The sequence below is a fragment of the Rhinopithecus roxellana genome, chromosome 12 (assembly GCF_007565055.1).
Source record: "Rhinopithecus roxellana isolate Shanxi Qingling chromosome 12, ASM756505v1, whole genome shotgun sequence".
In the NCBI taxonomy this organism is placed as follows: Eukaryota; Metazoa; Chordata; class Mammalia; order Primates; family Cercopithecidae; genus Rhinopithecus; species Rhinopithecus roxellana.
The window spans coordinates 8691397-8718278 of record NC_044560.1 but is presented as its reverse complement, the minus strand read 5'-3'; the positions used below and the strand labels follow the sequence as shown (position 1 = coordinate 8718278).

General features: G+C 54.3%; 1 protein-coding gene across 1 annotated transcript; it reads right to left on the bottom strand.

Moving 5' to 3' along the window:
• Window positions 1–5379: 5379 nt before the first annotated feature.
• On the bottom strand, window positions 5380–19441 carry LOC104679825 (neuroblastoma suppressor of tumorigenicity 1). The gene is made up of 4 exons (XM_030942985.1): window positions 19178–19441; window positions 8600–8788; window positions 8367–8478; window positions 5380–6963 (listed from the first exon to the last, which is right to left on the bottom strand). Exons 2-4 carry the CDS (start codon window positions 8767–8769, stop codon window positions 6700–6702), a joined length of 546 nt encoding a protein of 181 aa, XP_030798845.1. The 5' UTR covers window positions 8770–8788; window positions 19178–19441; the 3' UTR covers window positions 5380–6699.
• Window positions 19442–26882: the final 7441 nt, after the last annotated feature.

Below are 26882 nucleotides of genomic sequence, written 5' to 3'. Positions count from 1 at the left end.
GGATCACCTGAGGTCAGGAGTTGGAGACCAGCCTGACCAACAGGGTGAAACCCCGTCTCTATCAAAAATACAAAAATTAGCTGGGCGTGGTGGCGGGCGCCTGTAATCCCAGCTATTCAGGAGGCTGAGGCAGGAGAATCGCTTGAACCCAGGAGGCAGAGGTTCCAGTGAGCCAAGACTGCACCACTGTCCTCCAGCCTGGGTGACATAGCAAGACTCTGTCAAAAAAAAAAAAAAAAAAAAAGAGAGAGAGAGAGAGAAGGAAAGAAGAAAGGAAGGAAAGAATGAAAAGAAAAAGTAGTATAAAGAGAACAGGGTGGGATCATTTTTTCTCCACAGAAACAGAAAAATAATACTTTCCACATCGAAGGCTCCTGCAATGTCCCCAGGGAGTTTCCTACTCCTCCAGCTATTTATTCCCATCCCTACAATAATGCTGAGAGGTAGATGTTAAACTGAGGTTCAGAGAGACCAAGGGCCTTGCCTCAGATCACCAGCAGCAAGTGGTGAAGTGGAACCGAAACTCAGATCTGCTCGATGCCCATGGCAAAGACAGCCCATCACAGATGGTCAAAAACCTCCCCGCAGGCACCTCAGAGCCTGCAGCACCCACCCCCTGACTCTAAGCCGCTATTTGGTGCTCAGAGCCCCAGCTTTGCACACAGAAGCATCTTTTAAGCAGGTAGAGGAGGCCTGTCCTTCCTCCTTGCCACCACACTGCACCACTGTGACGACTTCTGCCATGCCCCCAAGGAACAGAATGTAGTACAGCAAGCCTGGGCAGAGAGTCAGAAAGACCTGGCTTGGGATCCCAGCTCCATCCCAGCTCTGGGATTCAGGGCCAGTGGCTCCATCTCCTTGGGTCACAGTTTTCTCTTCTGTAATAGTTAGCAGAACAATACAGCACCCACCTCACAGAGTTGCTGAGGGGATTAAATGACATTGATGTAATCTGTGTCTTTGGTATTATGTTAACGCTAGTTGGCCGGGAGCGGTGGCGCACGCCTGTAATCCCAACACTTTGGGAGGCCAAGGCGGGCAGATCACCTGAGGTCAGGAGTTCGAGACCAGCCGGGTCAACATGATGAAACCCCGTCTCTACTAAAAATACAAAATTAGGCAGGTGTGGTGACGCACACCCATAATCCCAGCTACTCAGGAGGCTGAGGCAGGAGAATCACTTGAACCCATGAGGCAGGGGTTGCAGTGAGCTGAGATCACGCCTCTGCACTCTAGCCTGGGCAAAAACAGCAAAACTCCAACTGAAAAAAAAAAAAAAAAAAAAAAAAAAGCTAGCTCTTGGCCTTAGTGTTCCCATCAGCACAATCATTATGCATTCAACTCTGTGCCAACTCCTTGAGCCCAGGGATTTCTGACGTGGACAACTACAACCCTGAGAGGTGCTGTGTGGAAGGATTTGGGAGCCCAGCAACCTGGGATCATCATCCAGAGTCTGCCACTTGCTCTGTGAAGTTATGCAAAGCCTCTCAAATTCTCTGCTGCTATGAAACCAAGCCAGTGGAGCTGTGAATGGGATGAGTAAAAAATTTTGCCTGATAAATGTTGCTTTGTAAAAATCTGTACGTAGTGTATAGAATATTAGTCTTTCTGCTTTCACTTTTCCACAATACTTGATATATTTTATCTTTTAAAAAGACCTAAAGATTAGCCGAGCGTGGTGGTACACGACTGTAGTTTCAGCTACTTGTGAGACTGAGGTGAGAGGATTGCTTGAGGCCAAGAACTCAAGGCTGCAGTGAGCTAGGATCACAGCTGTGAATAGCCACTGAACTTCAGCCTGGGTGACAGTGAGACCCCTGTCTCAAACAAACAAACAAAACTAAAGAAAACCTGGCAATAACTTTAACATTTGTTCATTCTGGGTGATGGATCCACTGATGTTTGTTAGAATATGATCTGTACTAAAATTTAAAATTTTATTTTAAGATTGGGCCAGGGTTGTGGTGCCACCTTGTGGCCATACTGTTATGATCTTGAACTTGAGACTTTTTCTTTTTTAGTGACAAGAGTCTCGCTCTGTGGCCCAGGCTAGTAGAGGCAGTGATGCTATCATAGCTCACTGTAACCTCAAACTCCTGTGTTCAAACTACCTTCCCACCTCAGCCTCCTAAGTAGGTAGGATTAGAGGTGTGCGCTACCACACCCAGCTAAATTTTTTAAGTTTTTTGTAGAGACAAGGTCTTGCTATATTGCCCAGGCTGGTCTCAAACTCCTGACCTCAAGTGATCCTCCTGCCTCAGCCTCTCAAAGCACTAGAGTTACAGGCATGAGTCCTATACCTGGCTGAGACCTTTATAGACACTTTGTGTGTGTGCTCCTATAACTGTCATTTGGGTCATGAAATAATGAAGTCCTAGACCTCTTAACATTTCAGGGTAAAGAGGGCTTTCAAGAATACTCAGCTTTTGCTTGATTACTTCTAGCCAAGAGAGCTTCTTCCCCACAGGAGATAGCAGGTGCCACTACGGAACAGCTAAGTTTTAGGGAGTTGTCTGCCCCAGACCTCCATGCCTGTCCATACATGAGGACTGGGGCAAGCTCCTCATGACAGAGATGGAGAAATCAAGGCCCCAGGGAGATCGCCAGCTGGCCCAAAGCTGCTCTGTGCCAGAAGGCACTGAACAACTGAGTAAACTCCCTGAAGGAAGGGATCTGTCTGTCTGGTTCATGCTGGAGCTCTGGCACATATTAGGCTCTCAATAAATATCTGTTCAATGAATGACTAAATGAACAAAACTATGAGTGCAACACCCTGCAGCTTGGGCCAGTCATTCATTCTCAATCATAATAACAGCTGACATCCATTGAGGTCTTACTAAAGCCAGGCATGTCCCGAACTCTACATGTGCACTGACTCACGTAACGCTCACTGCGACCCTAAGAGTGAGGTAGGTGTGACCATTATTCTCCATTTTGCACATAGGAAAAGTGAGCCTCGGAGATCTTATGTGACTTGCTCAAGACTATAGTTAGGAAGTGGTCCAGCTAAGATATATGAACCCAAGCAGACTCAGTCTCCTCAGAGGCTTGGAGCAGAGGAAGAAAACCAGTTGAGAGCTGGCTCCATACAGGCAAACAAAGTGGAAAGCGAGGGGCCTGCGTTGCTATCTGCGCTGCTATCAGTGTTAATCCCTTGTGAAGACTTTTAAGTCCCAGGCCGGGCACGATGGCTCACTCTTGTAATCCCAGCACTTTGGGAGGCCGAGGCGGGCAGATCACGAGGTCAAGAGATCGAGACCATCGTGAAACCCCGTCTCTACTAAAAATACAAAAATTAGCTGGGCATGGTGGCGCGCGCTTGTAGTCCCAGCTACTCGTGAGGCTGAGGCAGGAGAATCACTTGAACCCGCAAGGCAGAGGTTGCAGTGAACCGAGATCGAGCTACTGCCCTCCAGCCTGGCAACACAGCCAGACTCCGTCTCAAAAGAAAAAAAAGACTTTAAGTCCCTCCTCACTGGGGGATGCAGTATGCAATTCCTTCCATCCCCGCAAGGTGGCGCACCAAGGGATGCTTCTCAATTGACTTCTCTCAAGCCTGGCTACTCCCTCTCGCTGGGCTCCCACATCCAATCAGCAGCGCTTCTCCTCAATCAGGCTGCCTCTCCAACTCCACCGCCTGACATAACTGGCCCCATCCTCTCCCGCCTACACCCTTGCAGTCACCCCTGATGGCCGCAGCATCTCCCTCCTCCAACCTAGCTTAGTCTCCTGAAACCCAGCTTTGCACAGACACCTCTAGGGCACCTCAGTACAAAGGGAATGAAGTCTGAACTCTGACTGACATTCCAGGCTGCAGCAGCCAGGCCAACCCACCTTCCTGCTTTATTGCTTTATTTCCAACAGACTCTTATAAGCTTCTTTTTTCTTCCTTCCTTTCCTTTCTTCCTGTTCCCCTCTCTCTTCCTTTCCTTTTTTTTTTTTTTTTTTTTTTTAAGACAGGTTCTCACTCTATCGCCCAGACTGGAGTGCAGTGACATGAACATGACTCACTGCGGCCTCGACCTCCAGGGATCAAAGAATCCTCCCGCCTCAACCTCCCATGTAGCTGGGATTACAGACGTGTGCCACCACACCTAATTGTTTGATGTTTTATAGAGACAGGGAATCACTTTTTATTGCTCAGGCAATCCTTCTGCCTCAGCCTCCCAAAGTGCTAGGATAATAGGCGTGAGCCACTGTGCCCAGCCCTTATTTTTTATTTATTTATTTTTTTTGAGATGGAGTCTGGCTCTGTCGCCCAAGCTGGAGTGCAGTGGCCAGATCTCAGCTCACTGCAAGCTCCGCCTCCCGGGTTCACGCCATTCTCCTGCCTCAGCCTCCCGAGTAGCTGGGACTACAGGCTTCCGCCACCTCGCCCGGCTAGTTTTTTGTACTTTTTAGTAGAGACGGGGTTTCACCGTGTTAGCCAGGATGGTCTCGATCTCCTGACCTCGTGATCCGCCCGCCTCGGCCTCCCAAAGTGCTGGGATTACAGGCTTGAGCCATCGCGCCTGGCCAGCCCTTATTTCTTTATCTATGAATGCATACCCAGCTTTGATCCAGACACAGGATGGAGGCAGGTCCTGCCCAAGACTGTGCTGCCATTAAGTGTCCAGATGTGATGTGAGGTCAGGAGTCAAGGGAACTGCGAGCTTGCGTGAGTCACCTGTGCTTCCAGAGCCCATGTCCCACTCTGTAAAACCATGGTGAAATGTCCTACTATGGACTTGCTGAATGATCAAATGAGTGGTGGCGTGCCCATACTTGGTGTGGGCCATGAGCCGATGCCTGGGTTCCAGTCCTGCTGATGACATTTCTTCACTGCATGACCCTGGGAAAATGACTACTAGCGCCTCCTCTTTATATGCCTCATCTATAAAATGAGGACAACATCCGCATCACTGGGCGTTGGTGCGGACTGGGCAAGGACCCAGCACAGGGCCCAGCCTTATATATTAATTTGTAACCAATACTTTTGACCATTTCCCCTTCTCCCAGGGGGCCAGGCAGGCCAGTCCCAGGCAAGGGCTGATCCTGAGCCATTGTGTGGGTGACAAGACATGGCATGAAGCAAGCCCAGGAGACGAGGGGCCAAAATCCATGAAGCCCCGTTCTGGAGGCCCACCCAAGGTGTATGCGAGGCCAGAAACCGGCACCAAAGAGGTGAAAGCTGGGGAGACAGAGGATCAGGAGCCAGGGGTGCACACGGCAAGCCAGGGAGAGGGCCACAAGGATGCAGAGACAGCAGTGACACTTGGGGGCCAGGCAGGTCTGCTCAGCACCCCACTGCCTGGGTCCAGGCCCTGCTACCCCTGAGCTTCACTGCCGGCACTTCTGGAGAACCTGGGTCGGCAGAGCCAGTCAGTGAGGAGGAGAACACAGGCGTTGAAGGAATTTATTCATGAGAAGACTGAGGGTCCGTCAGGGAGATTGTCCAATGGCGACAAGCTCCAGAAGCCCGCGTCACAACAGCCGGGAGGGCCGGGCCACCCCAGGCCGGAGGCGGTGGGCTGGCAGCCACCCTGGGTACTGAAGAGCAGACGCAGGCAGTGCTGGGCACAGAGGGGCTCTCTTCATGGCCCTGCCTGCCCTGGCCTCCCCCCAGGTCCCCACCTATCGGTTAAAGTGCAGCTGGGAGGGAGGAGGCAGGCAGAACTGGGGAGCTAGAGAGAGCCCAAGTGAACCCTGGCTGTCCACGCGAGTCCCATGTCCTCCTTGTCCTGGAGTTCCCCGAGGTTTAGTGAGCCCATCCCACCTAGGGCCTCTGGAACCTTGGGGCAAGGGAGGTAACCCCTCCCTCCCACACCCATCCATATTTAGAAAGAGCATCCCTGGGAGAGGGCGGCCGGCTCTGGCAGCCTTTTGGGGGGCCTAGAACTTGGGGAACAGTGGGGGGCACTAACATTTCTAACAGGGAGAGAAGGGGGATGCTCATCTTCAGGGGTGGTCTTGGCGGGTCATCCCCCTCCCTCTGGCCTTGGAAGACTCTTCCCTTTCCTCCTTTCCCTCCTCCTCTTCCCCCACCAGGCAAGCCAAGGAAGCCAGAGAAAGGCCCGGAGAGCCTGGCTCCCAGCTCCTGCGTCATGAGTCAGCAGGGTCCTGCCCAGGCCTGACTCCCAAACCCCTCTGCTGAGGGAGGGCCACTTCAGTGCCACCGGGGCGGCGCTTCCCTGGAGATGGGAAGTGGGGTGAGGGGCCTGGGGGAACCTGTGGGGCCGGAGCCTCCTGTTTCTGCCAGTGGTCTTTCTAGCCCAGCCCCTCCCTCCAGCCTGAGGCTGGCGAGATGCTCACCCTAAGCCCGGAACCTCAGCAGTACCATCTGCACCCCCGGGGACCTTAGCCTGGTTCATGCCATCTTGGATGGCCTCCCCCAGCACTCAGCGGCTCAGCCAACTTCCTCCCCCTCCCACAGGCACATCTCTAGAAGCCAGACAGGAAGAGACCACCCCCCCTCCAAAATAAAGAACCCTGAAGACCTCTGCTTCCTCCCCCCACTCTTGAATATATTAAATTGTGCAGCTTGGCTCCAACCCCTCCCCTTCAGATCTCCATGGCAACCGGGCAGCATTCCAAGTCCGAGTCTGTATCCAAGTCCATCCAGTGCCAAAGAGGGGCTTCAGCCTCTCCCCTGACTCTTCCCCAGAGAGTGAGACCCAGCATTCCACAGGGGGATGAGAGGGGAGGAAGAGTCGGGGGGCCTCAGTCCTCAGCCCCCTCTTCCTCCGTGTGGGGGGCCCCTGGGGGGTCCTCGGGCTCAGGGGTCTGCCCGCCAGGGTGGGGGTGGGGATGGGGGTGAGGGTGGGTGCCGGGCTGGGATCCCGGCCCGTCCTCGCCCTGCACGTAGACGCTCAGCCCCTCGTGACTAGGCTCCTTGCCGCAGGCCTGGCAGCTACAGTGCAGGATCTTCTCCACCAGCTTGTCCACCCTGGGCACCTCCTCGTGGCCCGGGCACTCCAGCGTCACCTGCAGAGGGCAAGAGAGAAGGGGTGGCATGTTTCCAAAGGCCTGGGGCAGGCGAGGAAGCCCCCAGGGTAATAGTTCCTCATGGGACCAAGAATCCCAGAGCCCACCTGTGATGCCCAGTTAGCTCCAGGGTCCCATGGGGAGGGGGAAATTGAACCCCTGCACAAGCCACCAGAGCCGTCTCCTCACATCCAGTCCTGCCACCTTCCCACCCATTCCCCACCGGCAGCCACAGGGAAATCCAACGTGGCCTGCCCCTGCTAAAATCCACCCCCCCACCGCCCGGATCCCCCTGCACTTGGAGTCAAACCCTGACCCCTCACTAAGGCCACCCAAGACCTTCCGGTGCCGCCGGCTGGCTGGCCTCCCTACCCCTGACCCTGCACCACTCTTACCAATCCTGTGCTTGGGCTCTGCCTCAGGGACTGCACATGCTGTTCCCATTGCCTGGAAGGTTCCCCAACCCCCCAACTACCACTTGCCCCAAACTGTGCGTTTGGGTCTGAGCTCAGACTGCGCTTCCTCAAAAGAACCTCACCCCAAAGCCCAGCCCGGCTGAGGCTCGCCCTGCAGGAACCCCATCTACCTCTTACTCTGCCCCTATCGTCACCCGTCTAAGTACCTTCTTTCCTTCTCCCTCCCTTCCTCCCTTCCACAGAGCGCCTACCCTGTGCCAGCTCTGGGGACACAAAGACACATTTCCCTCAAGGAAATCAGAGTCTAGTTGGGGGAAGAGACCTGTCAAAATCACCCGGCTGCAGGTGGAAGACTGCAGGTGTGAAAGGCGCTTGAAGCGGAGGCACACTGTGCTCTGAGAGCCAACGGTGGGGCCCCAGTCAGGGGGCCTGGAAAGGGGCCCTGAGGAAACGCTGCTTGGGCCAAGGGCAGAAGAATGAATAGAAGTGAACTGGAGAAGGGGGACAGAGAAGGTGTTCCAAGCAGGGAAAAGAACAGGTGCAAGGGCCCTGGGGTAGGAGCGAACGGAGCAGGTGCAAGGAACTGAAAGCAGGCGGCTGTGTTAAGCATCAAGCTAGTAAGGAGGGCGGGAAGCAGGAGGAGGCTGGAAAGGCCACTGAACCAGGCCATGCCAGGTTTTCGGGACAGGGCAAAGATTCTGGTCTCATCCTATAACAACAGGAAGCCCTGAAAGGACTTCAGCCCATGAGAGGCATCAGAATGGAATTTCGGGAACATCCCTGTCCTGTACAAGTTGGTATCAGACTTCTGAACCATCCTGTGGGGAGGCACGTCTGTATCCCCAGCACAAGCCCTTCACCCTGCACACAGTGGGGCCTTGCTAAGCCCCTGTGGTCATCTGCTGGAATACAGGAGCCTGGGGAGAAAAGCCAAGGCCAGGGCAGGCTTCAGGCTGAGACTGGGCAGGGCAGGCAGGCAGTACTCACAATCTCCCACATCGACTGGGCTGGCATGCAGGAGTCACAGTGAACCAGGGACTCTGTGGACTGCGGGAAGGTGTTGGGGACGCTGTAGCTGAAGCACTGTCCTAGGCACGCCCTGTGGGAGGAGAGGTCACATGCCCGTGTCAATGTCGGGGAGGCAGGGACGGGCAGCCCTGGTCCTCTTCCTCCCTCTTGGGCCCCTGTCCACATCCCCCCACCCACCCCTTGGGTCCCACCTGTTCTGGATGGACTTGGCCTCACAGCCGCTGTGACCCACAATCTGGGTGATGTTCTTGGCTTCGCACCAGGCACTCTTATCCGGGAACAGTGCCAGCTTGTTGATGGGCGGTGGGGCAGCCAGTAGCATGGCAGGGAGGACAGCCCCCATCAGGACCCGAAGCATCATGCCCGTGGCCTCCAGAGCCCTAGAACAGAGCACAGGTGCCAGGTGAGGCACAGCAAGGTGCAGGGGACCGGGCAGTGGTGTTACAACATGGACTCTGGCATCCGACTCCTTGGCGAGATCCCAGCTCTCCCATTTACTAATCAAGTGCAAGTTTGGACAAGTTATTTCTCCCCTCTGAATCTCACAATTGGAGCTGGGAGTGGTACTTACATCAGATGGATATCTGTAAAGTCAGATGAGATATTCAATGGGCCTAGCAGATAATACACATTCCATATGTGTTGGTTTTACTTGAGCAAGTTACTTTTTATCTCGGTGCCTCAGTTTCTTCATCTAAAAAGGGGAGATGGTACCACTGCCTGGCGCAGGATTGCAGTTATGAAGTGTTCAAGCACATGTCAAGTGTTGAAAAATTACTACCCCCTTTCTCCCTTTGCAGCTGTGGGCCATCCAGGAAAACACACAAAAAGTTGTCCACGCAGCCCTCGAGGGGCTGGCCACACACCATGTCTCCCGGAAAGCCACTGCAACCGCTGTCAGATGCTGATGTTTGAAAAGGTAGCCTTAACTTTCATGTTGCCGTGATTTCTTTTTGGTTTTGTTTTTTGAGAAAAATATGTGCAGTGGCATGATCATGGCTCACTGAAGCCTCGACTTCCCTGGGCTCAGGTGATCCTCCCACTTGAGCCTCCCAAGTTGCTGGGACTACAGGCATCTGCCACCACGCCCAGCTAATTTTTGTAAAGACCAGGTTTTGCCATGTTGCCCAAGCTAGTATCAAACTCCTGGGACTCAAGCCATCTTCCTGCCTCAGCCTTCCAAAGTGCTGGGATTACAGGCGTGAGGCACCGCACCTGGCCTGCAGTGAATTCCTGGGCCACCTTGGCTGGCCAGACCTCAGGCAAAAAAAAACTGACACTGAACCAGACAGTATTGCTTTCTAAGATGCCTCACCAGAAACTTGAATCCACGAGGGCTCTACACAGATCACTGCCCCCAGCCCCACTTCAACACGAGTCAAGCAGGAGCCAATCAAAGCTAAGCACTTAACCATTTGCAATTCCCCTGCTATAGGATGGAGCGAGATACTTAAACAATACCAGGATCTGCCAAAAGGTGGCGCTGCAGGGCAGTCTGTGTCAAAGGATTCCACTTGCAGGCGACGCGCCCCAGTGAGTTTCACCCATGCCCCTCAATGCAAAAAGCACGGGGGAGGGAGGCTTCAAAAAGATTCAGAGATGAGAGCGGTGCCTTCTTCAAGGAGGTCCCCAAACCCTCGGAGGAGAGCACAGCAGAGAAAGGGCATGGGGTTCACATGTGCTGGGTGACCGGGACACTCAGGCCTGTTTCCCCGCCATCTGTAAAATGAGTGCAGTGACCCAGGCCAGTGGTTCCCAAACCTGACAAATGATCAGAATTCCCTAGGGACTTGTGGAGTAAAAGTTCTAGGGTGGGTAGGAGTCTGCGTTTTGATCAGGCTTCCTAGGCAGCTCTGCCCTCAGTTAGGGATTCTTTATCTTGGGACAGTCCCTAGAGGGGCCTGGGTGAGGCTAAAACAGGAGGAAGAGGGGACAGGTCCTGGTCCCTGTGGCCCCACAGAAGCCCAGCACGAGAAGTCAGGTGGCTTGGGACTGGGCATCCCATTTAGGACAATCCTACCATGGGCCGTGGAGATGGCAGAGACAGGTACTTTTTTAAAAATTTTATTTACTTTTTTTTTTTTTTGAGACGGAGTCTTGCTCTGTTGCCCAAGCTGGAGTGCAGTGGCATGATCTTGGCTCACTGCAAGCTCCACCTCCCGAGTTCATGCCATTCTCCTGCCTCAGCCTCCCGTGTAGCTGGGACTACTGGTGCCCGCCACCATGCCTGGCTAATTTTTTGTATTTTTAGCAGAGACGGGGTTTCACTGTGTTAGCCAGGATGGTCTTAATCTCTTGACCTCATGATCTGCCCGCCTTGGCCTCCCAAAGTGCTGGGATTACAGGCATGAGCCACCGCGCCTGGCCTTACTTATCTATTTTTTTGAGACGGTGTCTCACTCTGTCGCCCAGGCTGAAGTGTCGTGACATGATCTCGGCTCACTGCAACCTCCGCCTCCCAGGTTCAAGTGATTCTCCTGCCTCAGCCTCCTGAGTAGCTGGAATTACAGGCACTCGCTACCACACCTGGCTAATTTTTGTATTTTTAGTAGAGATGGGGTTTCACCATGTTGGCCAGGCTGGACTCAAACTCCTGACCTCAAGTGATCTGCCCACTTTGGCCTCCTAAAGTGCTGGGAGTACAGGTGTGAGCCACTGTGCCGAGCCCAGAGTCAAGTACTTTATCAAGTGTCTGGGGAGTAGAGGTCTCAAGGTTGGCTGGCCACGCGGGGCTCCTGCAGGGCTGTGACCCCCTCTAGGTACTCTGCTCCCCATCCAGCAAGTTCCCCCAGCTCCTGCCCGTCTCCTACAGGTCTCCATCTCAGAGTACCCCAATGCCAGGATAAGCCCCACTCCCAGCCCACTGGGGAGGAAGGGCAGCTGGAAGTGAGGTCGGACAGGCTGCCCCTGCCGCCTCCCAAATGAGTTCCTGTCACGATCCAGGCCCTCACCCATGCATTTCCGGTCTCACTGACAAAGCCCATGTTTCCAGTACAACCACATCCTAACAAAACAGAATGGATTCCCCCCTAACTGGCAACCCAATGAATTTTTCAACAAGCCTGGCATGCAGGAGGCTTCCTCACTCCTGAGTCAGGGTCTGCCCACAGCACACCTGAAGGGTCCTGGAGGTCCATTTAAGGCCAGGGCTCCCTGGACTGGACTGGCCCCCTAGACCCTTGGAGAGGCCCAGGGACCCTCGTCCTCCTATATCTGACCCCATCTTGCTTCCTCAGAAACAACAGGTCACAGGGTGCCAGGGAGGTGACGGGGGCAGGAAGTGATGTGGATTTGGAATTGAGACTGGGGTTGTAATGAAAGTAGCCTGGGCCAGGCATGGTGGCTCACCCCTGTAATTACAGCACTTTCGGAGGCCAAAACGGGAGGATCGCTTGAGCTCAGGAGTTCAAGACTAGCCTGGGAAGCAAGGTGAGACTTGGTCTCTAAATAAAATAAAATATTTTTTTATCATCACATTGTGATATCACATTTTTTATTATCACATTATGCGTTGTGATGTGCACACCTGTAGTCCAGCTATGCGGGAGGCTGAGGCGGGAGGATGATGGCTTGAGACCAGAAGCTTGAGGCTGCAGTGAGCCATGATCGCATCCCTCCCTGCACTCCAGACTGGGTGACAGGGCAAGAACCTGTCGAAAAGGAAAGGGAAAAAAAAGACAGGAAAGAAAACAGGAAGGAACGGAGGGAGAGAGGGAGGGAGGGAGCAAGAGACAGAGGGAGGGAGGCTGGGGTGAGCACTTGGAGTGGGAATTAGGAGAGGTCACAACTGAGGCTGTGGGTCAGGACCAGGCTGAAGCTGAGTGCTGAGACTGGGGTTGAGGCTAATGGAGGCTTAATGGGAGATGGGGTAATGGTGACTTTTTGGAAGAGGTTGCAAGCCCAGAGATCAGGAACTGGTTATCAGGGTCAGGCTGGGGCAGAGGTTAGGAGAAATGAGACGAACTGAGGCAGAAGGCCCCCTCCTTACCTTCTACCCTTTCCAGTGCACAGCTGAGGTCATCACAGGGCCAGCTGTGCCCACAGAGGGGTGCTATAACCCAACCCACCAGGCCCTGGCAGGCTCTCCACAGGGTGCTGGGGCCTCAGCTCCCTGGGCCAGCAGCGTGGAGCTCCAGCATTCTCCCTGGGCTCCCCCTGGAAGCGTGGAGCCTGCAGTCCCCAGGGTTTGAACTGCAGCCTCTCCCCTTAGGAGCTGTATGACTTCCAGAAATAAGTTCACTCCTCTGAATCCGCCTTTCTCAACCCTAATATGGGCAGCACTGCACCCTCCCTGGAAAAGAACTGGGAGGAGTAAATGAAGGTACCCAGCACCTAGGAGGCACCCACTAAGGTCAGCTCTCTTCCCCTCAGGGGATCATGGGAAAGGCTAGGCCAGCATGAGAGCCAAGGCTGGGCTGGAACAGGAGGCAGCGAGGATGCCAGGTGAGGTCTCTCCCACACATGGCTGTCCTTCAGACACACCTACCTCCGCCCGCCCTCCTGCCCAGCCCTGAAGAGCCCAGGCTGCCCCCACTGGGGCTTTCCAGGAGAGGTGGGGTGGGCTCTTGGCTAGCAGGTTTTCTTTTTTGTTGGTTTATGCTTTTTTTGTTTCTTCAAGCAGCAACTCATCCTTTTTTTTTTTAAGCAGCAATCATACTTTCCTTCCTGGGCCTTGAGAGCCTCACCCAGATTCTCAACCCTTCCTCCCACCCTGAAGGTCACACAGCAAGTCATGGGACTCCCCAAAAGCGAGGGCGGGAAGGAAAGTTGGATATCTCCCAGGCCAAGTCTCTCCCTCCTCTGCAAGGGGCTGTCCCAAGGTCCCAGCAAGTCAGGCAAAGCAATGCCCTGCCCTGGGCCGTTCAGGTCCCTGCAGTTCCACACTCACTCACTCACTTCTAGGAGGGCAGGGGTCACTTTTAGGAGGGTGGGGAGAAAGGCAAGGGTAAGGGCGGGGAGCTGGGGGCCCAGACACTATGCCCACTCAGACAGTCCCCTGAGGGGAGGTCCAGGGATGTGGGTAAACAGGAGGCAGTTGTTTTGAGTTGGTGCAGTCAGAGATGGCTCTCAGGAGGGAAGCAGAGGTTCTGAATTTTGAACTAAATATGAGTGCAATTACAGTCATGCATCACTTAGCCATGGGGATGCACTCTGAGAAATGTGCCATTAGGTGATTTTGTTGCTCTGTGAACATCATAGAGTGAACTCAAACCTGAATAGTCTAGTTTATTACATACCTAGGCTATATCAGGTATTCAGCACTTTGGGAGGCCAAGATGGGAGAATTGCTTGGCTCAGGAGTTCGAGACCAGCCTGGGCAACACAAGGCGATCCCATCTCTACAAAAATTTAAAACTTACCCAGGCGTCATGGTGCATGCCTATGGTCCCAGCTACTTGGGAGGCTGAGGTGAGAGGATCACTCGGGCCTGGGAGGTTGAGGCTGCAGTGAACCAGGATTGTGCCACTACACAATCACGAAAGAAAGAAAAGGTGTAGTAAAAATACGGTATTATAATCCTATGGGAGGCCAGGCGCAGTAGCTCACGCCTGTAATCCCAACATTTTGGGAGGTTGAGGTGGGCAGATCACTTGAGGTCAGGAGTTTGAGACCAGCCTGGCCAACACGGTGAAACCCCATCTCTACTAAAAATACAAAAACTAGCCAAGTGTGGTGGCACATGCCTGTAGTCCCAGCTACTAAGGAGGCTGAGGCAGGAGAATCACTTGAACCCGGGAGGCAGAGCTTGCAGTAAGCCGAGATTGCACCACAGCACTCCAGCCTGTGGGACAGAGAGAGACTCCGTCTCAAAATAATAATAATAATAATAATTTTATGGCAGCACCATTATGTATGTGGTTCATCATTATGTGGTGTGTGACTGGATATTAATTTATTCCGTCCTACAATAACCGCCTGATCCTATTCTTTCCCCCATTTTTAGATGAAGAAACTGAGGCACAGAGAGGCTAAGAAATCTGCTTGGGCTTTCACTGTTAGTAAACAGGAGAACCGAAATTTGAACCCGGATGGTAGCAGGTTCAACCCCCGGCTACCCTTGCAGGTGAAAAGGTTCACCGAAGAGAAAGAAGCAAGAAAGGATGGAATCTGGAGTTAGGATGAGGCCTGGAGCTCCTGCCACTGCCCCAGCCAACTGTGCCTCTCATTCCTGTTAGCACCCTAGCGTTCAGCCACGGCCTGGACTGAGAGCTTGGGGGCTCCATAAACCAGAGGTCAAATCCCATTGCTGACTCCCTAGCCAACTGTCTTGTGGCCATGGCTGCCCCTGGCTCTTGGAGCCCAGGTAAAGGTATGTGTGACACTATCCTTCCTCACGGGGGCGCTGTGAGGCTTTAAAGGAGGTGTCCTTAGCACAGGTGAGTGTCTTCTTCCCAACCCCACCCACCCACCACTCCCAAATCCAAGCCCTCCACTTCCTCAGTGGCCCCCTGCCAATGCCTGGTACATTCTGAGCTGCTGCCCACACAGAAACGAAATTCCCTGGGAGGTGACACCAGCAGACCCATTTTGGCACGGTGGAAGAAACTGAGGCACAGGTCAAGGAAGTGACCCACCCATAGCTCCCACTCCGAGGAATAGAGCAGGGAACAAACACAGCAGCCCTGCCCTGGCTGCTTTCCTGGAAGCCCTCGTCCAGAGGGTCCCCCAGGAAGGCGAGCTTCGGGGTCAGGCCTGTGAAGCCTCTTTCCTGAAATGCCTGCCAAAACTGAGATGCCGGGGCCCGGCCCTCCTTGTGTGACCCCCCAGGTATGAGGCATGGCCTGGGCACCTGAATGTGCTCCCCACGGGACTCTGAAGCCCAGCCAGACCAGGAGCAACGGCCTCCCAGGCCCCAGGAAAGAGGCTTCCATTAACAGCACTGCTGCTGGGGCCCCCGAGCCCCACTGCCTGGATTCTAACACCTGGAGAGGCATCCTAAATGCACCCTAAATACACGGGAGCGGCCTAGATTTCAAGAAACACCAACCTCTTCCTGACTCCCGACCACCACGAAACCCTTTGTAGAGTGGATCGGGTTTGGTATAACAAGTGAACCATCCTCCCCAATTCCTCTTCTGGATTAAGTCTGAATATTCAGGGTCACTCAAGGCCAGATATACCAGGATTTTCAAGGTAGAGTGTATCCACTCACCCCAGACCCACACACACACAAAAGCAGGCATATCCCAAACCACCTGCACCCCCTAAGAACAAAGCACACACACACACACACACATATATAAGCGTGCCTATATACGCACAAGAAAATGCACATCCACACAAGCACACGTACACACCCCCACACACACACACACCCCACACACGCACACACACACACCACACACGTGCACACACACACACACACACCCCACACGCACACACACACCCCAGGCCTTTCCTGTTACCAGTTCCAGCAACCACTCGGTGCAGAGCCATGGAGGGCAGGGCTGATGAATCCTCAGTGGAAAGGCGGGGCTCTCCCTCCCCATCTTCACCTCCTGCTTCCAGAACCTCCTCTGGGAACCTTCCCACACTTGGCCCCAGCTGATGGGGATGGACGATTCTACCTGTGGGCTCAGCATTCAGGTGACACCGCAGTCCGCACACACAACGAGCACGCAGCGTTTGTGGCTGTCAAACCAGATGCTCCCCCTCCCCTGCCTCTCCCACCTTTCCTCTGCCCCCACACTCACTAAGGGCAGGGTCTGGCTCTCCTCCTCCATTCTCCATAGTTATGACAGACTCGAGTTCAAATCGTAGCTCAGTCATTCTAGTCTGTCTCTTTTTATTTTTATGTTTCTGTTTGTAACAGGATCTCACTCTGTTGCCCAGGCTGGAGTGTGGTGGCACAATCATATTTCATGGCAGCCTCAAACTCTGGGGCTCAAGCCATCCTCCCACCTCAACCTCCTGAGTAGCTGGTACTACAGGCATACACCACCATGCCTAGCTAAATTTTTGGAGAGACGAGGTCTCCCTTTGTTGACCAGGCTGGTCTTGAACTCCCACTTCAGCCTCCCAAAGCACTGGGATCACTTGGTCCCATTTTAACCTTTCTGTACCTCAGTTTCCTCATCTGCAAAGTGGGGATAGTGCTAATATCCAGCTCACAGGACAGCTGTGAGAATTAAACTAAAGAATACATGGAAAACTCTGGAGAGATCACCCATCAGAGTTAATTCCTCAGTCCATGTCACTTTCAGTGCTACCTTGGGCCTCTTATCCTCCCTGGCTTCTGCCTGCTTCCTTCTGCCCCTCGCTCCCACAGGATCCTGGGCAGGTCCTGAGGATATTTCAGTCTGGGCTGCATCTGCCGCAGTGAGACTGGATTTAGGGAAAACCTTGAGGTGAAACTCAAGCAAGTGGGATGACAGCTGGGAATGAATTTTAGAAACTGTCAAGGGCCGCCCAACATGATTCTCTGCCAGGGTGGGAACTGGGAGGAAGATCCCACTCAGACTCTAAGACAGGGTCGTGGAGACACCAGCCTCCTCCAAAATCCAACTTCAAGAAAAGAGGCTGTGCCCCACCGCCAGGCTGAGTGTGCTGCCGGGCGCAGAGGGTGTGGAGGGCGGCTGGGCTGCAGCCCTAGGCTTGGGGCTTGGCAAGGGCGGGGCGATCACTCCGGGTTTTGGAATGAGCACAGGGACTTCCTTGAATGGTGCAACTGAAAATGTTGCTCTGTGAAGGGGCAAGGCAGTGTTAGGCCTGGGGCTCCCTGCTCACCCAGGTCAGGCCCCAGCTCTGGTCAGCCCGACTGGGTGTACTAGGCTCACCCTGGGGTTTGAGGACGAGTTCTGGCCAAAGCTCATACACTGGCTCTCTGTGTGCCTGGAGTCAGGAGAATCTAATGGTTACAGCTCGAGTCACTGACCATTTGCTTCCCTTCCCTAAGCTTCACGTTTGCAACCTGTAAAATGGGCAGCCTGGCCTGGGAACATCCATTTCAGCAGATCCCCCAGGGAGGAGCCTGGCTCCAGCATACTGCTTAAGGCCACTGTGATTCCACGACCCCAGTCTCACGGCAGGGTGGCTTTTCCTTCCTTCCTTCAGCACTGGGGAGAGCATGAGTCAACTGTCCAGGGGGCGAACACACAGGGCAGAGCCCGTGTCACCCAGGCCTGCCTGCACCTTCCAGCCCTGGCCACCTCTGTGCCAGCCCCCCAACCCAGGCCAAGGCCTTCCTTACCACAGACCCTCCTGCCCGCAGACCAAAAACAGTCTCCAAAACAAATCCATGCTAATGAGCTGCTGCAGGGCCGGGCTGCACATCTGCTCAGCAGAAGTTCCACTGCAGACCTCACCAACAACCCTGCCCGCTCCGGCAGCCTCCGACCCTGGGGTTGTGGGTCGGAGGAAGCAGCTAAACTCAGCCTGAAATTTCACTTTAAAAGAATGAGGCCATATTGCTGGCCGATGCAGAACACCTACTCCCCTGTCCACCCCTCCAAAACACAGGCCCGGGAGAGAGGTCCAGTTTGCAGGGGTGGGTGGAGAGGGGTGAGGGTCACCGAGGAAACGCTGCAGCCTCGCCTTTTCTTTGGCCCCAACTCAAGGCAAACCACGCCCAAGCAGTCCCAGCATCTGGGGGAGTCTAGGGAGGCCCCATTCCGCAGTAACAAAGGGTAAGGGGCTCCTTGTTGACAAATTGCTTCCCGGCCAGCGCCCGGTCTTTGGCCTCCAGCCCTGACCTCTGTTTTCCTGGGGTGCCCCTAGTTACAGGCTGGTGGCGTCCAGCTAGGGGAGCGAGGGCCTCCGAAAGGCTGGAAGTATGGCCTTCTCCCTTGATGCCCGCCAACCCCTGGCCACGCCAAGGCGGGCGGCTGCCCCCTCTGCCGCCGCTTGTAAAAGATCAGAATCGCCCCGCCCTGGGAGCGGGCCGGGCAGGTGGCCCGCAGCAGGGCCTGTCGTCCAGCCGGCCTCGCGGGGGTGGAATTCTTAAGAAAACTGAGCCCCCGGAAAGGCTGGCTCTCCCTGCCCCAGACTCAATTCCAGGGAGATGACCCGGGCCAGTCCTCGGGGCTGGCGGGAGGCAGGGGGAGGGTTTGGCGCACCCGGTCTAGGAAACTATTCGTGAACCCCGCTGGGGGAAGGCGAGCCTCCGACACTGGGGGGATTGTCTGGATCGGAGGGCGGGGGGTCAGGGAGACGCGCAGACACAGGGCGAGACCCTCACAGAGGGCAGCGCAGAGACAGAGAGAGGGAGAGAAAGCGAGAAGCAGAGACAAACGCGGGCAGCCGAACACGGAGGCAGACGAGGAACGGTAAGAGACGGGCAGACCCGGGGAAAGTGAGCGGCGGAAACGGAGCGACGGAGGGACAGACACACGGACGTGGGGACCGAAGCAGAGGGGGCCGCGGGAGGCGGAAACGTCCAGAGCCGAGAGGCGCGGCGAGGCCCGGGCACGGCCGGGGGACATGCGAGCCCGGCCCGCCCGGCCACGCATCTCCCTCCCTCGCTCTCTCTCTCTCCCGGTCGCGGAAACTCCGATCGAGAAACGGAACCCCGGGGCGAGTCTGGGGACTGGCTCCAGGCACGGCGGTGCCCCCCGGCCACTCCATGCCGCGCCCACGTCCCCAGCGCCGGCGTCCGGAGGCGTCCGCCAGGTCCCCTTAGGCTCCCGGGCTCGGCGGCGGCGCCTCCACCCGGTGCCCGCGGCCGCCGGACGCGCCGGGGGACGGAGCTCCGGGCTGGGGGCGCGGCGCTGCCCCTGCGGCCGAAGCCTCTGGAAGCCGGGCGCCCGCATGCCGGCCCGGGCGGGACTTACCGCGCGCGCCCGCCGGGTCCTGCGGAGCTGGGTGCGGGGGTCGCGGGCCCGGGCGCCCCAGGAGGCTCGGCGAGGCAGCCGGCGGGACTGGGGGCGGCCCCGCGACGCTCGGCTGGGCTGCGCTGCGCGCCGTCTGCGGCCCCGGGCGGGCGCGCGGCGCGGGGGAGCGGCTCCGACGTCAGGGTGGCTCCCTCCAAACAGGGCGCGAGGGCGGGGGCAGCGGGGAGGGCCGCGCGCAGAAAGAGCGGGCGGGCGCGCGCGGCCTCTCCCTCCGGGTGCGCAGGAGGGGGCGCCGTAGCGGCCGGGGCCCCGGGCCCTCTCCCGGCCCGCCCGCCCCGGGCTGGGCTTCGGCGCGCTCCGACGGCGTGGTGGGGCGACCGGGACGCCTGGCCGGCGCCCGAGAAGCAGGGCAGCGCAGCCGGGCGCCCTGGTCCGTTCTAAAGCGCCCTCCCCGGGTTTCTCTGCGCTTCCACTCTCTCCGCCCGACTTTTCTCGAGCGTGGGCCGTCAGGCCGTGCCAGGCCTCGGGGTGACAAAGATGGATATGTCCCTTTTGTGGGCACCGGGCATTGCAGACTTGCCCCAAGAATGGGGCGCCCCAGCCCGCCGCGTCCCGGCACCAGGAGTCCCTCCTCACTCTGCGGTTCTGCGGTGCACCCCATCCCGCCCGCTCCGGTATGCGACCCGGTTCAAGTCCGTGCTGTTGGTAACCTGGGTCACTCAACCTTGCCCAGTGTTATCCTAGCGTTGCTCTCGGCCCCACACACTTGGCGTAGGCATCCCGAAAAGCCCCAGGGACTATTAGGAACTAGAACGCCAGCAAATGAACTCACTTCTCTGACTCCTGGGAAGAGTGGAGCGCCTGGCCCCAGCTTCCAGCCTCACCTCGGGGGTTCCTATCTAATCAGTGGGCGCTTGGGTGGATTGCGGCCGTGCCTTCTCTGTGTGCTTAACAACGGGGTAAGAAAATAACTTTGCTCCTGGAAAGTGGTGGCCCAGGAACACCACTGGGACACGATTGTAGGACTTGGGGATTTTGCTTTACAGCATAGTTACCTGTGTCCATGTGTTTTACCTAGCTTGGCTGGAAACTTCCAGATAGACGCAGCCCTGCTCATCTGACTCATGAGGTTGCCGAGCATCCTGGGTGGCTCCTAGCTGGCCCGCTGGAAACTCCTTGGTGTACTCCAGCCTACCCGCACCCTCCACACCCAGCCTGCATCTGTGCCTGCTAGCTGTTTCTTGCGCCCTTCCCTCTACTCGGAATTCCCTTCCCCTCCTTTCATCTCTGGCAAATATTCTAACAGCACCAGATTGGAAAGCCTTCCCAAGACCCTCTGGGAGCATCTCCCTCCTCCAGTGTGATCCTGGAGCACTGGATGAGAACTTCTGTTCATGTCAGTTTCCCTCTAGAATAGCTGTGTACATCTCTTTCCTCCATTAGACCTTGAGGGCAGGAATCATGTGTTTATTTCAGTGTCTTCATTGCTTATGGGCAGGCCAGGTGAGATGTACAATGTATTTGATTGAATGAAGTAATTATTATTATTATTATTATTTTGAGACAGAGTTTTGTTGTTGTTACCCTGACTGAAATGCAATGGTGAGATCTCCACTTACTGCAACCTCTGCCTCCTGGGTTCCAGCAATTCTCAGCCTCCTGAGTAGCTGGGATTCCAGGTGCCCACCAGCGCACCCGGCTAGTTTTTGTATTTTTAGTAGAGATGGGGTTTTCCCATGTTGCCCAGGCTGGTCTCGAACTCCTGGCCTCAAGTGATCCTCCCGCCTCGGCCTCCCAAAGTGTGGGATTACAGGCGTGAGTCACCACACCCAGCGAATAAAATAATTATTATCCCCGTTTGATGTAGCACAGATAGGTCTCCCCTTAATGGTAACTGTGACCGTTATAATAGTTCACACATATTGAGCATCTTACCACGTACCTCATCCCATTGCAAGCTGTTGCCACTCTCACAATAAACCTATGAGGTAAGTATTGTCTCTATTTTAAAAGTACTGGGCACCGTGGCTCATGCCTGTAATCCCGGCACTTTGGGAGGCCAAGGCAGGTGGATCACTTGAGGTCAGGAGTTTGAGACCAGCCTGGCCAATATGGTGAAACCCTGTCCTACTGAAAATACAAAAATCAGCCAGGTGTGGTGGCATGCGCCTGTAGTCTCAGCTACTCGGGAGGCTGAGGCAGGAGAATCACTTGAACCTGAGAGGTGGAGGTTGCAGTGAGCCGAGATTGCATCACTGCACTCCAGCCTGGAGACAGAGTGAGACTCTGTCTCAAAAAATAAATAAATAAACAAATAAATAAATAAACAAATAACAAAAGTGGAAAAAATCCCGACGCAGGAGGATCACTTGATCCCAGGAGTTTGAGGCTGTAGTGAGCTATGATTATGCCACCGTACTCCAGCCTGGACAACATTACAGAAGGCTAATTGTGGAACCTAATGAGCTTGTCACTCCAGTGAGGACTTGTCTCCAAAAAAAAAAAAAAAAAAAAAAAGTGAAAAAAGGAATGTCTAGAGAAAAGTTAAGTAACTTGCCTAAAGTCACACAGTAAGAGCCCATGCCAGCTAATGTCTGTTGGATAACCATGTACCATGTACTGCAGAAACCAGCCTCACTGCACTGTACACACTAGACACTCAGGAAATATTTACCATTTTGCAACCAAAGCTTACCACCACCATCTTTCATGCAGACCCTGAGCACGGTGGAAAGTGGAGTTCTACATTTTGTGAGAATCCACTCCCACATTGCAGAAAGCTAATTGTGGAGCCCGATGAGCTGGTCAGATCACACATAGAGCCAGGAGTAGAAGCCACAACTTCCAGCCAGCACCTTTGACAGGAAGCCCACCGTCTCTCAAACACGGGGAGGTTCAAGAACAACACCAACCCCCTAATCAGGGACAAAGGGTTTGGAGTTGAGTCACCATCCTTCTGGTGATGACTGATAACTATTGGAAAGCTACAGTGTGGGCAGGGGGCCTGGGAAGTAATTTGGTAGTAATGTCTACCCATTTTGTGCCAGGCATTATTATGCTGGCCACTCTGTCTGCTTCATCTCTAATCCTTACCACAGTCCCATCATTGTTCCTGTTTTATAGGTGAGAAAAATGGAGACACCAAAAAGTGTCATTACCTGCTCAAAACCACATTGCTAGTAATTGACAAAGCCTGGACTTGAGCCCAGACCTGTCAACACCAAAGTCCATGCTTCCGTGCCCACCACACCCTCTCCACCCTCTCTGCTGCCTCAGTGCTCCTCCCCATCAGGCTGCAGCGGGGATGCTGCACTGGTGACCGGATCCAGGGGCCCCAACGGGAAAGGCAGAACCTGTCACGTCAGAGTCTCCCAGCTTGAGCAGATGCACCTGGTTGGCAATGGTGTTCCAGCTGCCCCTACAGGCCTGGCTGGCACAGGGCATGGGCCTGAGGCCAGAGCCTCCTGGCCCTGGGCCAGCCTCTTGGGGCCGAGGTAATGTGGGGCCCAGAACTGGGGCTCAGGGCTGAAAGCCCCTCTCCCCAGCTCATTAGCAAACATCTGGGCTCAGGAAAATGACCGACCTGGAATGTGACTGAGCTGTGGGGAGCTGCTCTCTCCCAGAGCCCGGGAATGTGAGCTCCCTCCTGCAGGGCACGGACTCAGCCCAGCTGTTTCCTCTAATCCTGTCAGTCTGGCCTCAACGGGGGTCCAAACCTCTGCACTCTCGGTGGAGAAATAGAATGAAAACAAGCAAAAGGCCTGCCTTCCCAGTCCAGCCCACTGAACAGAGGGTTGGTACACAGTCCCTCTCTTTTTACGATAAAGATAAGAGTGTTCACACTTCAGGTTTGGAGCTAGGAGGAGCCATTCGGACTCATCAGGGGAGGCTCAGGGTTTACATTTTTGCTGCATCGCCATTTGACTCCGTGCTAGTTGTTTCACACCTGGGCCTTGGTTTCCTTATCTGTAAAATGCAGTTAGTAGTGTTATGTACTCCATAGATTTGTTGTCTGGAGTCATTCATTTATCCAACAAATATTTATTGTGCCTATTATGTGCCAGACACACACAGAGGTGCTGAGGACACAACAATAGACTAGACCAATAAGGTCCCAGCCTCCAAGGAGCTTATGTTCTGCCACACCCAGGCAGATTGTGCAACAGATAAACAGATGAGTGGATCTCACATAACCAATGTGTTCTGAAGGTTCCAAGTTCAGTTGTTTAATATTTATTTAAAAGAGCCAGGTGCAATGGCTCACTCCTGTAATCTCAGCACTTTAGGAGGCTGAGGTGGGTGGATCATTTGAGGTCAGGAGTTCAAGACCAGCCTGGCCAACATGGTGAAACCCATCTCTACTAAAAAGACAAAAATTAGCTTGGCGTGGTGGTACGTGCCTGTAATCCCAGTTACTTGGGAGGCTAAGGCAGGAGAATTGCTTGAACCTGGGAGGCAGAGGTTGCAGTGAACCGAGATCGCGCCAGTGCACTCCAGCCTGGGCGATGGAGTGAGATTCTGTCTTGAAAAATAATCATCGGCCGGGCGCAGTGGCTCAAGCCTGTAATCCCAGCACTTTGGGAGGCCGAGACGGGCGGATCATGAGGTCAGGAGATCGAGACCATCCTGGCTAACACGGTGAAACCCCATCTCTACTAAAAATACAAAAAAAAAAAACTAGCCAGGCGAGGTGGCGGGCGCCTGTAGTCCCAGCTACTCGGGAGGCTGAGGCAGGAGAATGGCATAAACCCGGGAGGCGGAGCTTGCAGTGAGCTGAGATCTGGCCACTGCACTCCAGCCTGGGCAACAGAGCGAGACTCCTGTCTCAAAAAAAAAAAAAAAAAATCATCATAATATTATTTATTTAAAAGAAAAAAAAGGAGAGGCCGGGCGTGGGGACTCACGCCTATAATCTCAGCACTTTGGGAGGCTGAGGCAGGTGAATCACCTGAGGTCAGGAGTTCAAGACCTGCCTGGCCAACACGGTGAAACCCCATCTCTACTAAAAATACAAAAATTAGCTGGGCATGGTGGCACGTGTCTGTATCCCAGCTACCTGGGAGGCAGAGGCTGCAGTGAGCTGAGATCGCACCATTGTACTCTGTCTCCAGAAAAAGAAAAAAGGAGAAAAAGTATTATGAAGAAACTAAGCCAGAGTGGGCGATGTGGTGGGGGAGGTACAAACTCACTGAGAAACCTCAGAAAACATCACAAAGAGATGACACTTAAGGTGAGATTATAATGAAATGGAGCCAGGATTCGAGAAGATAAATGGATGCAAAGTGCTCGGCACAGTTCCTGGAAAATAGCATGCGCTCCATAAAATGAAAGCTATTTCAGGGAGGTTTCATATATATAGCTCAGGAAAGGCGCTGGAGTCAGATGCCCTGGATCAAATCCAGGATTCAGCACAAAGCCTTCTCACCTTACTCCAGTAATGCACCTCTTGAGCCTCAGTTTCTTCATCTGGAAAACAGGAATTGTAATAGGACCCATCTGCAGATCACCTAGAATTCCCTGAGAGACGTGACTATGAGGCACAGAGCCGGCACACGCTTGGCTCTCAGGAAGTGGTAGTTACTATGGTGGGTTGTTTATTTGTTTGTTTGTTTGAGGTGAAGTCTCACTCTGTCGCCCAGGTTGGAGTGCAGTAGCGCCATCTCCGCCCACGGCAACCTCTACCTCCCAGGCTTATGCGATCCTCCTGCCTCAGTCTCCTGAATAGCTGGGACTGCAGGCATGCGCCACCACGCCTGGCTAATTTTTGTATTTTTAGTAGAGACAGGGTTTTGCCATGTTGGCCAAGCTGGTCTCAAACTCCTGACCTCAGGCAATCTGCCCACCTTGGCCACCCAAAGTGCTGAGATTACAGGCCAGAGCCACCGAGCCCAGCTCTATTATCCTCTCTCATAAAGGAAAAAGGATTTGCCCAAATCCACTCAGCAAGTCAGCAGAAGATCCATGACGAGAAACAGGCGTTCTGACTTTGAGCCCATCCACCCGGGCTGTGTCCTCTAGCCTCTTCCTCCCTGCTGGTGGGGTCAGGAAGCCTCAGGCCCCATCTTGGACTCAGAAGACTCAGAAGGAGAAGGTGGCCATGCACTGTGGGTTCCACAGTACGGAGCCTGTCCTCTCAAGGATTGCAGAGGGTCTTGGCCTGGATGGGAGAGCAGGAATGAGGCCCCAAGGACTCCACGGGTCCTTGGTCCCATGGAAAAATGTAAAATGTTCTTTGTAGGGCCAGGTACAGTGGCTCATGCCTATAATTCCAGCACTTTAGGAGGTCGAAGCAGGAGGATCACTTGAATCCAAGAGTTCAAGACCAGCCTGGACAACATAGCAAGACCCTGTCTCTAAAAAAAAAATAAAAAAATAAAAATTAGCCAGGGTGTGGCGGCATGTGCCTGTAGTCCCAGCTACTTGGGAGGCTGAGGTTGGAGGATCTCTTGAGCCCAGGAGTTAGAGGCTGCAGTGAGCTATGATCTTACCACTGCACTCGAGCCTGGGTGACAGAGAAAGAACCTATCTCGATAAATACATAAACAAACAAAATAAAATAATAAAGTACTATTTGTAGGTAGGGTGGGAGAGCAAGAATCAAGAAGGGAAATCAAGGCACTTCACTTCTCACTCGTTTGTTTTCTTCTTTCCCGTGACTCCCCACACGCTGCCGAGCTGAATTCAGTTTCCTTCAGCTGTGGTTGTCTGACCCCACAGTAACAGACACATTCTCCGTGTGACAGCACCGGGATGGGACTCACAGGAAAGGGCCTGGCACCTGCAGGTCCTCCACAAAGCCATTGCCAGCACCCTGGCCCCCACGGTAAGTATGGTGAACAAGGCTGCCATAGTGATGGGCAGCCCTAGGTTCTCTTCTTAATCAATACATAGGGCTAGAAGTTAGGTAAATCAATTCTTTTTTTTTTTTTTTCTTTTTTTCAAGATGGAGTTTTGCTTTTTGCCCAGGCTGGAGTGCAATGGCGCAGTCTCTTCTCACTGCAACCTCCACCTCCCAGGTTCAAGCGATTCTCCTGCCTCAGCCTGCTGAGTAGCTGGAATTACAGGTGCGTGCCACCACGCCCCGCTAACTTTCGTATTTTTAGTAGAGACAGGGTTTCCCCATGTTGGCCAGGCTGGTCTCGAACTCCTGGACCTTGTGATCCACCCGCCTTGGCTTCCCAAAGTGCTGGGATCACAGGTGTGAGTCATCGTGCCTGGCCTCGGCAAATCAATTCTATTACAATGTCATGGCTCCAGGGTTTTTTTCCCCTATTTTGTTCCTTCCATTTCGCAGCTCCCCGCAGCCCACACATATCCACAGTGAGGGGGAGAAGAATTTTTCTCCCTCCTCAGGAGTGGCCCTCCCCAGCTTTTTTTTGGCAGAGTCACACTCTTTCACCTAGGCTGGAGTGCAGTGGTGCGATCTCAGCTCACTGCAACCTCCCACCTCCCAGGTTCAAGCCATTCTCATGCCTCAACCTCCTGAGTAGCTGAGATTACAGGTGCCCACCACCACACCCGGCTAATTTTTGTATTTTTAGTAGAGACGGGGTTTCACCATGTTGGCCAGGCTGGTCTGGAACTCCTGACCTTAGGTGATCTGCCCACCTCAGCCTCCCAAAGTGTTGGGATAAAGGCATGAGCCACCGCACCTGGCCAAGAGTGGGCCCTTCTGTGAGTGTTTAATATACTACAGATACGAAAA